Source organism: Syngnathus acus, chromosome 11, assembly GCF_901709675.1.
Source record: "Syngnathus acus chromosome 11, fSynAcu1.2, whole genome shotgun sequence".
NCBI lineage: Eukaryota > Metazoa > Chordata > Actinopteri > Syngnathiformes > Syngnathidae > Syngnathus > Syngnathus acus.
This window is the reverse complement of record NC_051096.1, coordinates 7,740,720-7,758,599: the sequence shown is the minus strand read 5'-3', so window position 1 is coordinate 7,758,599 and position 17,880 is coordinate 7,740,720. Positions and strand designations below refer to the sequence as shown.

General features: G+C 42.8%; 1 protein-coding gene across 1 annotated transcript in view; it reads left to right on the top strand.

The window, feature by feature from the left end:
• The window catches only part of LOC119129875 (CUB and sushi domain-containing protein 3-like), a 140,824-nt gene that overhangs the window by 63,239 nt on the left and 59,705 nt on the right, over positions 1 to 17,880 (top strand). The window contains 2 exon segments of the mRNA XM_037263228.1: positions 7,180 to 7,387; positions 14,871 to 14,983. Of these exon segments, the coding sequence (XP_037119123.1) occupies positions 7,180 to 7,387; positions 14,871 to 14,983 (321 nt within the window).

Below are 17,880 nucleotides of genomic sequence, written 5' to 3'. Positions count from 1 at the left end.
TTTGATCTCTGGTAGGACATTAAATTTTTAAACTTACATGTATTGAATATTAGAAGCGCATTGCCCCCCAGCGGACCGCTTTGGCGTCATCAATAATTCAAAATGCGCACGAACTCGTCGGCGTGCGTGCCGGCCGAGCCGCTAACACACTAACGGATCACGCAGGGTCAAATTCTGCGCGCGCACCGAGTTGGAAATGAGCTTGTTTTTCTCCACAGGAATGAAGAGGCAGCAAGGAAATAGAGACACATTTCAAAAAAGAAAACAAAATGAATGCAATTGGCCTTTCTGTCATGACTCAACAACATGACTAGGAGATGGTGGGTGGGTTACAAATTGGAGAAAATTGATAGAAAAGCCAAAGTAGAACACCCGAAGGTGGTGGTCTGACTGCGTGATTCTATCATTCATGTTTTTTTGAGTCAGTAACCTCGTGATATGTCAGCCATATTTGCGTCACTGTTTTTGTTTGTTGCATGATGCCAAATCTTTCCTTCACAACTTTGCGACGGACTCGTGCGTTTGCGTCAACGACAGCGCGCAGCTGTCTCGTTTGGCTTAAGTTAACGCTCGCTTCGTCAGACGTCTTATTAGCCTTCTCATCCACTATATCAATTGCGGATTGTGAACAAGCATCTTGCGAGTAAACAACAAGCCGGCTCAGCGCAGACCATCTGGGATCGCTATCTTTAATTTACCTCCTCAAACAATCTTCAATCCTCTTTCTCACTGTGACTATCTGCATCTCAGTTATTCATCTGTCATCTCATCTCCCTTTTGTCTTCCCAACAATCCTCCCGCCCCTCCATCACCGTCTTGATCTTCGTCTTTATCCAATATCCATTTGTCATTTTTTACGTTCATCCTGCGGTGGGCCGCCCACCCGCTTCCACTGTGACTTCTAATTGGTTTTGCCTTGCCTAAAGCCCCCAACTTTTGAAATCATCCGTCATCATCCCCCCTTTTCTTCCCCCGTCATAAAGAATCTCCCTCGTTGGTTGGAAGTTAGCTTCGAGTGGAGCCAGGTTCTGAGTTTGGGTCTGCCGCAAGGGCTCTCTTGACGCGTGAGTAACGAGGATGGAGTGTGACTTTGTTACTGGGCGGTCCTGAAGTGGAGAGATACCAAAGCAAAAGGAGCATAACATTAACTCGGGCCTTGTTTGAGTTTAGAGTTCCAATCAATGTGCCCGCATTGGATGGTAGATGAAAATAAAGCTTGGCAATTTAGTTTAATAGCTCATGTGTTGTAGATATGATCAAATTGAATACTAACAATGGAGCAACACATGGCGACACACAATTTAACCATAGTAACAGATACATATGCTTTGTCCTCTGCAAAAAAAAACAAAAAACAAAAAAACAACTTAGCCGTTTACGGAGTTACTTACAGAAGTTGTGAAAAGCTTTATTTGTTTATGCATGACTGCATGATGCTGCCCCCGGTGGACACAACAGATGGAGCAGCAATGAATTAATCAGGATGCTCAAGCTGTTTAAAAGTCTATTATTATAACGATATATTTTTTCATAAATGATAAAGTTCCTAAATTCCTAATTCCTAATAATGAATAATGGACTTTGCAGTCATTTCAATGGAGTCGGATGACAAGAACTTTTATGAGCTTTGTTACAGAGCAGATTAAACTCTCCAGACACAAATTTAGTGAGAAACCAACACCATGTGAGAGAGCAGGAGAGGATAGGAGCCCTGCCCTGGATTCGTTTAAAAATAAATACAAAAAATTCCTATCTTGCCTGGTGGCTAAGAGGCTATTTAAAAAAAAAAAGATAAAATAAGCATGCTAAAAGTAGTTTGTTTTCTTCCTGCCATATAGGTCAGGTTCGATAAACTTGTCAAAAAAATAAAGCAACAAAAAAAATTAAAAGCTGCCGTATCGCTTTGTTTTGCTGTCACTTTCCTCGCTTTTTATTTTCGCCCGTGAACAAACAATTGGACGAGACGTATTAAAGTTGACCTTGTTTTGGTTTCTCATCGCTGATGACTCTCTCTTCTGTCCATCATCTGGTGGCGTTTCATCCTTGTCTTGACAGGATTACAAGATAGCCTCCTTGTAGTCCTTGTAGGAAATGCCACCACAATCAATGTCCACCGGTGAAGCACTCAGTTACGACTTTTAACCATTGCAAAGTCCTTGAAACATCTGTCAGCTTCTCAATTGCTTATTTTCATCTATCAACAAGTCTAGGGATATTGTAGCCGGAAAAGCTGGGAAGTCTTGAAGTGCCATCTCTAACCAAGCACAAATGAGTCATTTCACATTGTGACTTTTATCCGCATCTTTATGGGTGCACTGATGAAATAAAATTCGGCATTATATGTGAGCTTGTTGTGTTTTAATGGCACCTTACAGCCTGTATAAACCCGAGGTAGTCTTGAAGGAATTGCCAGGACAATTAAAAGTTGTATTTTTTTTGTACGTTGTGAGACGTGTGGCATTTATCTATCAAATCCTTTGTGACAGCATCTTATTAAGGCGGCTGTAAGAGCTGACAGCAATCTGCTAAAAATTCTCACGTCGGAAACGCAAGTGACACTTCTCACAGCTCGGCGTCTTAATTATTATTTTTTTTTCCTAAGCGCTTTCTTGTCGTGCGTGACCTTTTTTGATGCGACAAACGCTTTCTTCTCCTTCTTCTTCTCTTGCGCTAAAAGTTAATGGGACCCCGGGGATGTTACTTGTAACCATCCACAATGCCTCATGTGGTGATTAACGTGGTGGTCTGTGTGATTTTGCCTTTATTATAAGCTTCACCGGACACTTCGCACCTGCTCGGTTGGAAGACATTCAAAGTTGACCGATGACTCCCCCAAATTAGCTATATTAAAAATAATGTGTTGTTTTTATTATTATTATTAATATTGCTAGTAGTAATGTTAGTATTATTAGTATGACTATATTAATAAATAGATTTAAATTTCTCACATTGTTTCCTTCTCCCTGTTTGATGTATGAGTTCATTTTTATGTTTTCGACTTTTTTGTCTGGGATAAAGAAGAATGGGAATTTGATTAGCTGCTTGTAGAGCAATGGAGCGTTTTTTGTCAGGGCCATGATGCGTTCAACTCCCGGCATGCCGCTATTTGTTTTAGATGTCACAGATGACATTTAACATTCACCGATAACGGGGGTCTCTCCAAGGCGGTATTACATACACATCCGCCAATGCAACTTAAATGCGTGTGAATAATAGCAAGGGAGCTGTGTAGAACGAATGAGCGGGAGAGGCAATCAATCACAACTTTGAGGAGTTAGTCGTCGGGCTGGATCATTTAGAAATTCGTCACAACACCCAAATGAGAAAACGGAGTGGGTGTTTGATTCATTCATCTTGATGCCGCTCCAGATTTAGACAGACGCCGTCTTGTCTCTTTTGCTTTGTTTCCCCTTAACTTGTACCCCTGCCTCTGATCGTTCTTCTTGGCTGAGATAATTTCCAAAGCAACGGGGGCGGCGTTCGCTCAACGACGACGAGAGAAATGATTGATTTGTCAACCGCGATCGCTTTCGTCGGATGGTTTACTCGAGGGGAACGTGCCGACGCAAAACAAAAAGATTCCGGCGGTGGTTGGTGTTAATCACGGGCCCCTTTCACGCAGGGAACCCCCTCAAAAGTGGCGCATCACAGACACTTTGACTTCCTACAGAGCCTTAAAAGGTCATTGAATCATTCATTCTAAAAAGAAAGCCTTCAATGACATTGTGTTCTTAAAAAGGGGGTTAAACAATATCAATCGTTGGGGAATGAACGATAGCGGCTTAATGACATGCGTATTTGATCTAACTTGGAAATTGAATGTAATCGGGGGTCAAACGCTCGCACTGTCGGAATTAAAAACGCCATCCATCATGGACGTTGTTACGCATCTCCTCCGTATGATGGAGCGTTCCATGGCGCTTCTGCCTTAATTGGACTAAATGTCGGGCAAGTTAGTTGAGTGGCAGGCAGCAGCTGCTCCTTGATTTGTGGGCAGATGGTGGGCGGCACTGAAGGTCACCGTGTCGTCTCTGTTTACTCCATGTTGTCACTTTTTCTGATGCTATATATGTAGAGCCGCCGAGCGAGGGACGACGACCGACAACAAAAGACTCTGACCAGGGTAAATGTAGTTCTTTAGAAAAGTCAGCTGACTATAAACGCCTACTCTACACTCATTTTGTCAAATAAATAGCCACTAGCTTAATGCTGTCGTCGTACAAAAAGCCAAGGTGGGTTAAGAGAAATTAGCATTGGTTGGGAAAGTCCAGATGGTGTCAGATGGCATCAGGTTCCTCGCGCAGTGGAAATGGATTCCCCTCGGAGGAAAGTGAGGCTGACGTCTTTCGTGGAAGTGCTGATGGGCAATGTTGGAAAGCTTCAACGAGTTACTGTTGAGGAATGACCTATGAAGCGTTGTTATTGAAAATGGAGGAAAGTAAAATGACATGGAGAGGGTGGGGAGGTGTGGGGGGTCTTTCAACAAATTGTGTCTGGAGGCGTTTGAGATGTTTGCTCAACTGCAGATGGGACGCCAGTGAGCAGTTATATTGCATTTTATGTCAGGTGAAGTAGAAAAATAAAAAGGGTTGTTATGGAGAAATTCACTGCACATATAGTCCATTTAATTGTTCCCAGCAGGTAAACTCGGGAGCAAGCGGTACTGGTTGAGACTGACTGATGGCTATACATGGAGCGGTAGCACACACACTATAGAAGGCGACCTTGATGGATGGCTGTGTGGATGTAGATAAAGAGCAGTCGGGGAAGAATGGATGCAGCCTGAATTCGGGGAAAAAAGCATATGATGTAGACGGGTCGTAATCCCTTCATGCTGACAGCGGCTGATTGAACCCGTGGTGTTTTTGGAATTTGTGTGCCGGGGGATATCGGAGATTTCACTCGATGCAAACAAGAGCTGGAGTTATAGTGGTTGTGGTAGAAGAGGTGGAGAAAATGTATTAAAAGCAATCAGGAACAAGAAGAGCAAAGAGGAGGAGATCTCCAGAAAGCACGCAGCGAGACGGAGAGGGATAAAGAAGGAATACGCCGATGACTGGGATATTGATGACAGCGCAGCGGGGGGTTTATGGTAAACGCAGGCAGGGATAAGCGAGTTAAGAAGCAGGGATCAAAGCCCCCAATGCCTCATGAGAAGGAGTGGAGGAGAAGAAAAGACCAGTGTGAAGATTTCCGCTGGGATTCATTGTTGGCCATTGGTGACCGGGTCCCCATTTGTCGTACAAGTCCGTCATATTAAACACTGTGAGCGGTGAAAGGGAGGTTTAAAAACAAAATGAAAAGGATTATGGTGAAATGCTGTGAAATATAGCACGGAAAAAAAGCACTCATCAATGTACGTTATAAAATCTTGGCTTATCGACACTCGGGTGCTGCTGTTTTGGTTAGCAACTGTTTTTGTACACTTTGAAGATGCCTCATCGTTTACACACAGGTAGTAGAGAATGTATTCCTGAGCTCTTCTGAATTCTGCCTACCAAAAGAGCAGCACCAGCTAAGGCATGTAACTAAAAATCGGTCCACATTGTGTTAAAGCTTGCGTTGGGCGGAAAAGATTCCACTCGACTGCAGGAAAAGGTTAAGAAAGGGCTGAAGTGTAGCTCGCTGATGTGATCTGAAATGACACACACGTGCACACACACAAGTCCATCTTGCGGGTCAATGCTTAGGTGCTGAAACACAAGTTGGACCTCCCCAGGTTGCCGTGTGCAGCACGAGTATATCACTAAAGTGCAACCGGGCGGCAAAGAAACGCGCTTGCTGATAGATGAACTCTCCATTGGCCTCTGCCATGAAACCACAGCGGTAAAGTCAGTCCCGCCATTTCCCACGTGCCCTACGGGTATGTGATAACACAAACACAATACCTAAGGGGATGTTTCCTCTTTCGACAAACCACAGTGATGTCCGTACAGAATGCGGCGGGAGACGGCGCCGGTGCCAGACATTTTCTCACCTTCTGCAAATTGCCAGGTCGCTCCCCCATCGATGCGCAGCTATTTCCAGGGACTTTGAGGCCAAAGGTGTGAAGGCAGCTTACAAATGTTTGTCCTTAAGCAGCCAGGCTATCACGGCAACACCCCCCCGGGTGGATGACATTGACAGTTCTGTCTTAAAATAATTCCTTTTAAACATTACCTTTATAGTGCTTCTTTGATGGTAGGAAACATGGCAACAGCATGAACAATAAACACATTTGTTACTTTACATTACTTCAGTACATTTAAAAGAAAATCCTCCTTTTTCTTTCCCGTTCCTTTCATCGTACGTCTTGTTTTGCTTTCACCGACCCGCTCCCGAGATCCCCGCTTCTATTCCTGGCTCGTTCTGTGGCGTACTTCGCGTCGACTGTGCGAGTGTGCGTGCCTGATGTGGTGAGTGTGTTTCTGCTTTTTTGGGGCGGGGTGTTGCCACCCTGAAGGCGGCACCCCCTGTGGCTACCTGCAGGGTGGCGCGCTTCGCTGTCAAAGAACCCATCAGCAATTGCAGTTGGAAGCTTGATTGTTTCTGCTGGGAAACTGCACTTGCTGGTGTCTGTGTCCTTTGTGTTGTCGACCCAATTTGTCATGTGTCTATTAATAAATTATACAGTTATAATTTATATTCACAGTTGAAAAGGGTTTTGACATTGCATCTTTTTCCACTGGGGCACCAAATTAAGCAGCAATCGCTAACTACTAACATCTGATGCCCCAGCGGAGCAAAAAGGTCCAATGGCATACGATGTTTCCCCTCCAACCCCGTCCTCTGTATAAATTATATGTTTATAATTTATGCCGTGTGCACAGCGCCGATCCATGTGTCTTTATCTGTTACGCAGCAAATCAGGCAATAGTCGCCAATTGAGGAGAGAGGGCGTCAAATGTCGAGCACAGGAATTGCAGCCCAACCTCCCGCACAAATCTTTAATTGCTACTTTTCTGATCATTAACAATTGGCAAGTCCATTTTTAACATCAGCACGTATTGGGAGAGAGAAGCTGGGGCGTTGGGCTGTCTTGCCTGCTTGGTGTAGTGGAAATCAGTTTCCCATTCCATTTTCTTTTTCCGAATTGACCCACCCGTCCAAAAAAAAAAAAAAAAAAGTCTGCCCTTCAGTCCCTCCTCCTCCTCTCCCTAACCCAGGTTTTTCTATTTGTCACTCTGATTTGATTGACAGCTGAGGACACATGTGGGGGCACTGTGCGGGGCGGCAGTGGGGTGGTGACCAGTCCCGGTTACCCCGGCAACTATGGTAACCAGGCCGACTGTACTTGGATCCTATTGGCCGAACCCGGAGACACCATCTCTGTCGTCTTTACAGACTTCCACACTGAGGAGAAATATGACTACCTGGAGGTGGAGGGATCAGAGCCCCCAACCATCTGGTGAGTTCCGCTCATTATCCTGTTTAGATGGCAAGATGTTGTATGACAAATATCCATTTGAGTTCCTTCAAGGTTAAGACTTGAGAATTGATGATTACTGTTTTTAATTGGATTGTTTATATATTCACGTTTTCCGTCGCGATATTTTCCGTATTTATGATCATGCGTTAAAGTGAGGTAGCGATAGCCTACGGCAGAGCTTCTCCGGGGACCCCTTACAGGGAAGAGAGTTTTTCCAAGGCCCTTTTAATCCAAATGCCAATTGAGCATAAATACCATGTGCACCACTAAATGTCGTGGGAATTATAATAATTTAGCCGCTTATTAGTCAAGAAACCAGAGCATAATGTACTGTAGGTTATATTGGAACTGCATTTGCTTTATTTTGATGCGCAATAAAATAGATTTAGTCATTTAGCCCCTCATTGTGTGCAAGTCGACATGGGCAAAAGCTGTGAGATCATTTGATGTCCGATTTGATAGCTCGCAGTCTAATTGGGCCTAAAAAAAGGAAGGGAGGAGTCTTGGATGAAGGGAGCCGACTGTAGAGCATCTCCCGACCTTGCAGCCAGCGACCACGTTTCAGCCTTATAACAGACTCAATCCCATGTTACTTTAAGTTACGCCAACTATGTGTCAAAGTCCACACCGATCTGGCTGAATGGGCTACGGTGCACAACTGAAATCTCCCGTCGCATTTATTTTGCAAATATGAACTTTTCAACTCCATTCCAGACGGGGGCTCGGTTGAGATGTGGAATCAACTAACAATGTCTCCCTGTTTAGCCTGACTCACTTCTGTCTTTTGAAAAAATCCTGTCAAAACATTTATGTGTGCAAACCCATTTTTGAAAGCTTTTCATAAAGTAAAGGTCTCTACGGCATTCACAGAAGGAGAGAAACTAGCATACTACAATATTCTGGTCAATAGTGGCCCGGGTTCACGGTGTAGACAACATTACCAGCCATCATGCCTCCCCCCCACCCCTCAGATCAATTACACACTAATAGCCTGCACTGTGATTAGATCCACAACCTCGACTAATCAATACCCTAATTTGCCAAAATCGATGAGCAGTTGGAGGCTATGAAATATTGTTTTGAGTCAACCACTTGACAATACATAAAGGGCATTTTGTGTCATGGAAATCAGGCTACTGGATGGGATCAGATAATAACAAATTTGTCTTTGGACTCGACAGCAAGGTTAAATGTAGAATCGTCATTCAAGTAATTGTCAACGATTGCATGTTTTTGGTTAAGAGGCAGTGAGGGAAGAAGCCGCCATGTTAGTCAGAGGACCTTGTGCAAAATTCTTGCGTGCACCTCACCCAAACAGCTGTCGCCATCATGTCATGAATCTTTTTTGTGCGACGGCCGTCTTCACACACTACAATTAGTTAATGTTTGTCCTTTGTGTCCCCTGAAAAAACTGCTGAAGCCTCATGTTGACAAAGTGGCTCTGTTGACTCGGCTCTTCCCATTAGCCAGACCGGAATTATTTAAAAAAAAAAAAAAAAAAAAGACCCTGAAGGCAATTTGACTTAGCAACATGAAATTAGTTAGCTGTGGTTATTGTGTGTAGGGCCACAAAAAAGGTCTCAAGACACCATGCCTAAAAAGATACACCGAGTCTGCCGTTTTGGTTCGAAGCAGCCATTTTGAGATTATTATCATTGCTATATCTACGGAAACTAATCGTAGAGATTATGTCCAACTGCTATCAAATCTTTGGCAAAATAGTAAAATGAGGTTTTCTAGCTTTGCATGTGTTCACAATAAAAGCAATTCTAAACGTTAACGAGAAAGCTTTATATTATTCTTTTTTTTAAATCAAGTTTGCATGATTTAAACACACAACAACCTTTGCATTGTAGTCGTCATGGGCTTTTGTGGAAACTAGGTCAGTTTGCCGCTAAGCTCCATGTTTACTGATTTTCCACTGGCAAATTGCAGGGGGATGAAGGCAGACGTTAAAATGTTCACTTTCTGCCGGCAATTAACATACAACGCTAATGGCGGCCGCCGCTAATACTGCGAAGCGGTTACGAGAGTTAGGTATTTATCAGACAGCAGCAGTCTTTTGCGCACACAAACGGCCTATTTACATCCACACACTTGATCTGGCAGCCTCCCTCTCACGCTCAACTAATCAGTATGCAGCGAGTGGGTACTCGTGCCTGCGAGAGGAGTATATCAATATGAGCTAAGTGCCTGTAATCCTAGCCTAACATTACGCACACAGACACACACACACACAAATGCAAGTGTTGCATTTTGTTGTTGCCCTTGAAAATGTGTTATCTGCCAGGAAGTCGCCTGCTGTTTAGTGATCTTTATGCGCGTCTACCGCACTTGACAGCACATCACCTTACGCGCCATGCTGCTGTCTGGCCACATGTCGGGCTTCTATCATAGATTTTTTTGGAAGATTTGTTATTAGCATCCTTAGAAATGTGCAGAGTCAGGTTGGAGCTGAAGCCGGTGAAATGTCAAGCGTCGAGGAGTCGGATTGATGCGTTAGCGGTAGTTGCTCCTTGCAAATTATTCCATTTGCCATCATGAAACTTTTATTTGGTAACATTGTTAGCTGCCATACAAGTGTAAAGAGAAGTCAACAACTGTATAAGACTGAAATGACACAAATTAAGAATATGACTTGCAAATTGGCCCACATGTTTTTGTTGTTTTTAGTCTCCGACCCCGAAAAATGAACTACCCTAACTGCAAAACATATCAATCCATCGGTATTCCATTAGCGGGACTATTGGCCAAATGACTGTAAACAGACTTAGACTGAGACTATTTTTCCCGGCGGGTTGGAGGCTCCCTGCGACCTTCACATTTACCCAAGCCACCTTCTGCCATGCCGGCGAGGCAATCGAGGAGACCATTATGTAGTAATGCGCGAGGTGATGCATCGCCGACGAAGAGGTGCTTGCAGACCGACAGAAGGGGCGGGGTGCCCAATTGGGGTCCCCTGAGAGCTAGCTGGAGCTAAAAGGACACAAGAAACTCGTCAAACACAAGAATACCGCAATTAGATTACAAGCGTGTAAGCAATTAAGCGCTAATCCGCCGCCATGCGACTTGAATGTAGCTTCTGTACAGGATTAGCACGTGTGAAATTAGGCACAGAATGGCGGCAAAGGCGACCCATATTCTACTCTGGGTTCTAGCTTCAGCTATTAATCTGCCAAACGGTGTAAACATGACGCAAGCGTTGGGAAGGCTTGACATGTTGCCTATAGGCAAACACACACTTAAATACCCGCTGTGCACAATTGCATTGAAATGGTGCATTGAAATGAATCAGGCTCCGATATGCTTCAAAACAGCTTAATCAAATTTTTCATTGAAAAAATAAAAGGAAAAAATCAAAGTCAGGTGTATAATTAGATTAATGTATGTTAATTTCATTGTATGTGTGCAAAGAAAGTCACCATCAAAGTACATTAAGAGAAACAAGAGGTCACTCCTGCTATGGCGGAACTTTTTGTTTTTCACCACACAGCATCTCTTGTCATCATCACTAGAGTGACTTGAACATGTTTTTGAAAAGATTTTGCTTGGACGGATGGTTTGAATGAAGATGCAGCTATTTCTATGCGGTGACAACACAAAGTGACGCTCAGAGTTGGGTTTAATCAATGTACCATTGAACTGTTGTCGTGGTGTTTGGTGAATCTGTCGGGAAACAGAGCAGCCACAGCAAAAATGGACGGCGCTGTCTTTTTTTCTTCTTTCTACCCCCTGTAGCGGCTTTAAAGTTTCTCCAGCCGATCGCAATATACTTTTGAAGCTCTTATTCGTTACTCGAGCTCATCCAGCATTATCTGTCGATAGTCCACCCTAAAATAAACCTTAGTCGATATTGGTATTGTGTATATCTGTGGTCTACGTCCTAGAGAAATATTTAATCAAAAAAATATATACAAGAAGGAAAAAGTGAAATTGCCAGATTGGTCAGCGCCCAAACTGCAATGTGAAGAAATAAAGTGGAAAATAAAATGTCTGCGTATGTACTTGGATGCTTCTTTTTAGTGTCCTGCCAAAACCTTTTTAATGGGTCTCTTGCATCCATTTGTGTCTCAGTGGAGTAATTATCTCATTAAAATAGTGATTTCAAAATAAATAATACAACTACTTTATTGACCCCTTGAGAACAAACCTATTTCATACATTTCCAAAGATTTGAATATAAAAGTATGGAATGGGTCCATCAATAGACCGATATATTTATAGTGTTAAATCTGATGCATTGTTGTATACTAACACCAGGTGTTAGCAAGTTAACACTATTAATTCTCATTAGAAATTACACCAGGCGCCGTTCATAAGTATCTGCAAACACTTTGCCATTTCAGATTGATGACTTGCTACATGCACACGTGCAGGCCAGATGTCAAACACTTTTGCATCTGCAGGTTGTCATGTTTCTATATGTTAGCATCCCAAATTGATAGGTGGCACCTATTAGCATATTAGCTCTTTGATCGTTTTTGTTGCCGTATGAAAGTGCCTTCGCAGGGTTCTGTGTGAAAGGCACATGCTGAGACACCGAGTGGTAGGCCACGCAGTTTGGGTGTTTTATCTCCACAATGTGTAAGTTGATACTCATTCGTCGTTTTATGTTCTCATCATCCGCTCTGATATGTGCTCGCGTGCCGTCGTGTTTTATGTCCTTTGTCTTTCATGAGACAATTGGTAGGGGGATGCATTTAGAGGAGATAAAGGGGGGGGTCCCCGTTGTGAGCACTGATTACCCTCTGCCCACTTGAGATTGATAGCGAGTGACACACGTGTGCACACACACACACATCCGTCTGCTGTCTGTGCAAACTGATTGATGACGGTTCCATCCAGACTACGTTCGGCATACTTCCACCGAGTGCGTACGCTCGTCGGTGTGCGCGAGTGTGCAAGTGCGTATCGCAGTTCCCACCTGTCTTAATTAGCCGGGGCTATTAAGACAGATTGCCTGATTAAAAAGCATTCCCCCAACTGTCTAATGGGCGCTCGCACTGTGCAAGCACGTGTGCTAGCCATGTTCCATGTAGTTTGGCCAATTGGTGGAGTCAGAGGTGAATTCTTAATGATTGACAGGTAAAATAGTCCAAGAAGTGAAAACCAGACAAGGACACACCTTATAGTTTTCTGTTTGCCATGCCTTGAACTGCTCAATTAGTTCCATTGCATTGTTTGAGTTCTCCTGTTTGAACAAGAGTTGCCTTACAGTGTGTGGTACATGGTTCTTGTCTTTTATTAATATGTTGGAGTCCAAGTAGGAAAGTCGTGTCCAAATGTAGTCCACCCCCGTCTTCGGAAACGTCACATAGCTCGTCTTCGGAAACGTCACATAGCTCGTCTTCTGTGACACCCCCGAAGTGCTTTATCAGCCTTCGCTGTACATTTGGAGAGTGCGTCCGCCGTCGCCAACGCATGCCATGAGCGCAGATTAATGATTTAATAATGCTTTTGTCCTCGTGGCGGAAGTGAAGTCGAGTCCACTTAGAGTCTCCTCATGTTAGGTTTGAGAGCTCCACTGTGGAAAATGTACTCATGAGGATTTATTCAGATTTTATACAATGAAACAGATGCAGTCAATAGAAAGCAACATTTCTGATGCTTTGCCTCCGTGCAAGTTGGCCAAGCTTAAATAATGTTACTTGACTTGAATCAGCCTAGCTTGGAGTAACTTAGCCCTCCAGCTCGCCAAGCCTTACACATTTAACTTCAGCGACATCTTCTGCTTCAGTATCTTTTGGAATCATATTGTCACTTTGTTTGGTTAGCTAAGCTTCAGGTCACCTAATATTTTTACTGTTAGCGTGGCTTCAGGTATTCTAGTTTCAGCTAACTGTGATTGATTAGTTAATTTTGGTTTGTGTTTATTTAATTGGATTTCTTTAGTCATGTTGGGTTCAAGCTCAGTTTACTTTGTCAGCTTCAGTTGGCTTTTTGCTTTATTCTGCACACCTTAATTGAGCTCATCTTCAATTACGGTTCACGCTGCAACTTTTTAATCAGCACACACGATGCTCTATAGATTTATGATTTAATTCTTCTTTTATTACTAGATGGTCTTAGATATGCACACACCTCAACTTTTAATGATGCGCTGCAGGTAATGATGCCACTGCCAAAATGAAGCGACTTATTTGGAATACAGAGTACATTTGTTGGCCACCCGTCACAATTATAACTCAGGATGCGCAACAAGCGGCCGTGTTAATCCATCACAAACGTCCGCGAGTCCCCCCGGGGGAGTCTGGTGGCTTTGTCTGTTGTTTATTATAAATTCACTGCAGTAATATTTTACAGCCGGTGCCTTTAAAAAAAAAATACTCATATAAAGTTAACGCGCTAAATAAACGTGCATACTTATACACGATTAGTTTTAATCTAGTGTGTATTCACAATCATTTAGCGGCATGCAACGCAATGCTTTTTTTTAAACTCATTTTAAATATTAACCGCAATGTATTATATTTTCTAGTGTACAACAAGGTGGTCAATTCCATTATTTCTTTGTGGGAAAAAAGTACTAATCAATTCCTTTAAGATGAATGCCTTGTACAACTCATCGCAGCCTCCATTTTCTAGACTACAAGTAGATGGCACTAAAGGTATTGTGTTGTGCAGGGTTCCTAGTTATTTATGGGATTGTGATATTAATGCAAAATGAAGGTTAAGCACTGCTCACGAGGAGGCGGCCCACTTGACATACTACAAGCTAACATTGTAGAAGCTCTGTGTGCAAAACAAATCACATTTCACTGTGTTGATTCAACTATAAATCATGTATGTTCACTGGCGGAGGAACAGGGGGGGCGGTGTGGGGTCACTGTCCCCCCCCCAAAGGGCAGGTCATTTGGGTATTTTCTGATTTTCTTCTCCCGGATTGGTTGGGTGTTTTGTAGATATGTTGTTGATATATCCTTGCTGCCACCCCTCCCATAAGAAAAAAAAAAGCAAGCTGGACCAGTGTCTATATTTGCATTCAGTGTAGGTAGTTGCGAGGGCGGCGTTAGCCGGGCCGCTAACTGTACTAACCACTGTGATATTGGCTAGGTCAAATCCTCCCGCCGCTGGGGAAAGCTGTGCAAGAACGAATGATCATTTGCTCCTTCATTATGTGCCATTGAGACATTCAGAGCATACTGCGTATAATAATAATAATGACACCAATAATGATGATAATCATCATAATAATCGCTTCATGTCACAGCAGGAAAGCCGCACAATTAGACAGTCAGCGTCTGAATGTACGTACTATAATCCCGGATTTACCAGATTGCAATCCGATAATAATAATTTGAGTCGTGGTGAAGCAGCATGTGGCTCATTGCATAAGGCTATTCTTGCACACTGTGTTTCGAGCATGTTGTGAGACCCTTTTAAAAGCTGCCGCTGTCGTTCTCTGACTTTTTGGCGTCTTGCTTGGTGTGTTATAGAAATGTGTTTTTGTTGTGTGTTGCAGGTTGTCAGGCAGCAATGTACCGTCACCTGTCATAAGCAACAAAAACTGGCTACGCTTGCATTTTGTTACTGACAACAACCACCGGTACCGTGGTTTCAGCGCACACTATCAAGGTGAGTGAGCACACACAAAATATTGGATCACCCTGTCACGAATTTGCCAGTACAATTATTTGTGTAAGCATACAAAATCTCTACTCTAATGTAAGCCCATTTAATTTTCCAAGTCATTGTTTCGTTTTTTTTTAAAGGTTATTATAAAACAGACAACAAGCGCACCAGTGAAAACATCGTAAATGTCTCTTTCATATTTACAGCCAGCCAACCATCACTGCGTTCGATACGTGCGTTATTAATATCTGCGAGTAGCGGCTAGTGGCTAATATGTGACAGATTTATGATCCCCAGTGAGAATATTCCAAATCTCTTCATTTTTGAGACATTTCAAACCTATGTGTACCCAGATGGTCTCAATGTAAAGTAATTTATTATTATTATGTTTTAATCATAATGATTCCCCAATGCGATGATCTTATATGGTTGTTATGATCGCATATGGCGCCTCACATATCTGTCAGTTTTTAATTAAGTCGATTCAAACCAGCAGTGGTTCGGCTAATGACGTAGAACCAAGTGAAAATAGGGGATGGTGATTGATTTTATTTCTATCATTTATATAATTTTGTTCATTTTTTTAAATATTTTCATTTATCATCGAACCCTGTTGTTCTTGTAGAAATCCTTAACATTCTTCGACTTTTAATTAACTAAACGTGAACAAAAACTCACCAAATTTTCCACAAGCCTGGCGAAAATCGGGATATTTTTTTCATGTTTTACCATTTATGATTCTCACTCCTGATTGGCTGACTGACAAGCTGACCGCCTCCCCTCAGGGTCGGCCTAATTGATCCTGATTGATTGCCTAATCCCGTTTTAAAAGGTTAATCAGGGTTGTTAATGAAGGGTTGCGGTTGGAAAAAGTTCCTTGATTAATCAGCCGCCGGTTCCTTAACGAGCTAACGAGAGCTGTCAGTCATCCCCACTGCAAAAATATTATGATTATTGATTAGAAGGCTTCATACACTCACATCCACTTTATTACTGCATAAAACAAAATGTCAAACTCTTTTCCGTGTAGATTGTAAACAGCATTTTCTGACTAGCTGTCGTACTTGAACGAAACAAGCGGCATAATTACAAAAGCAAAATTGCTGATAGGGAACCGGAACCCAACGTGTTTGCTGTGACTTGGAAATGATCTAAATTCCCATTGCCTCGTCCTTCGGACCCGCCGTGCGGGTAGTCAAGGTTAGTTCAGTTTAGCAACGCAAACCAATTCCAATATTTCTTTATTTTCCCCACTGCCCGGAGAGACAACATGAGCAAACCTACTTTGGCAGGCAGGCGTCGCTTTCCTAAGACGCTCGCTCCGAGACCTCCCGGCGAGGCTTTGGCACTGCCAGCGAGATGGTCAGGCATTCTTTGTGCGACTCTCTGTTTTAGTGTGTGCCTGTTTGTGTTGAGCCACAGGAGGTCAGCCAATTGGCTCGCATATCCATCTAATTGTGCTTCGGCTTTCCAAAAAGCGAAGAGTGGGGAAACGGTGACATTCAGCCAGGCTAGCTTGGCTTTGTCTTAATATTTGCCCTGCTGTTGTCAACTAGTGTCTAATGAGCATATGCCGTGATAGATGCTTTGTACAGTGCGTCAAATCACTCACGGCCAAAGACACGTGATTTTAAATGGCATTCGACGCTTAATTGATGAGAGGACGTTTGCAGCCCGGTCGCAATAATAATCCTATGCTAATGCTATTTATGACGATGTTTGGTTGTTGTGGTGTCGAAATGATGCTTATTGGATACAGTGCAGATTGGTATGAAGTCTACTACTCAATATTTATAAAATACCTCCAAAAATAATAGAATGCTCCATGTATTAAATGTGATTATAAGAGTATGATTGATATCTATTTTTTCCAGTGGTGAATGAGGTACTAGCCCTTAGGATCATGCAGTGCAGCTTGTACAGCCAGCATTCCATCACCGCACACAAATCAGCAAAGTGAATAATGTGCTCTTAGGCCTTGGCCTTGTCAATTACTATTCCATCTCGAAGGCTTGAATCCCTTTGAATAATAGCCTTCTTTCAGTCAGCCTTAATAATGCGCCGCACAAGGGGGGTCCTTGACACGCATGTCACATTCTACCTAAGGCATGAAGCGTGGAGCAGGTTACATGTGGCACTTTGATGTCCTTCAGCCTGGGGTGGTCATGTGTCATGCGGGAGAAAGGAAAACATGTCCCACTGGTCATGGGACTGCATTGGTGATATTATTATTATTATTATTGATATTATTTGTAGACATAGATGTGTATTATACTGTTTCATAAATACAATCATTTTAAATATAATGCAATTTATGAATGCACTTTCTAATAATTACACGTATTGGAGAAATTAATTTTCAAATATTTTAATTACTGTATTTAGCCTCCTGCTAGTGCTAACATGATAAGAGATGCCCAGGCGGGTCCATTAGTAATTTCGAATAATCAAGGAGACGTCTCGAGTTTTGCAACTCCCCATCTCACCAGTTCTGATTCCAAAGACCTTTTGAGTTTTGTTTTTTTAATTATTGATGTTTTAAAACAATAATTGTTGCCTTGCTTGGATATTCGTGAATTAGCATTTGAGGCCTCAGGGCAATTACACAAAGGGAAAAGGAAAAAAGAAGCTATTAAGTGTGGATTAATTACGGCACAGGTTTGATCTTTTATTCATGTACGGATCACATCCAAGCGAATGCACCATCGACTGTGTATGAAGATGCATTATTCGCAGGCGATGGTGGTGGTGGCTGCGGCTCTTTCTCATTCCCACCGGTAAAAGGAATAAAGGAACATGAATTCCATTAAAGGCGGAATAGCGGCGCGCTGCTGGAAGTTGTCAACATGCTCACAAAAATAAATGGCGACACAAATTTTTCAGTTCAGGTTCCCTGGAAA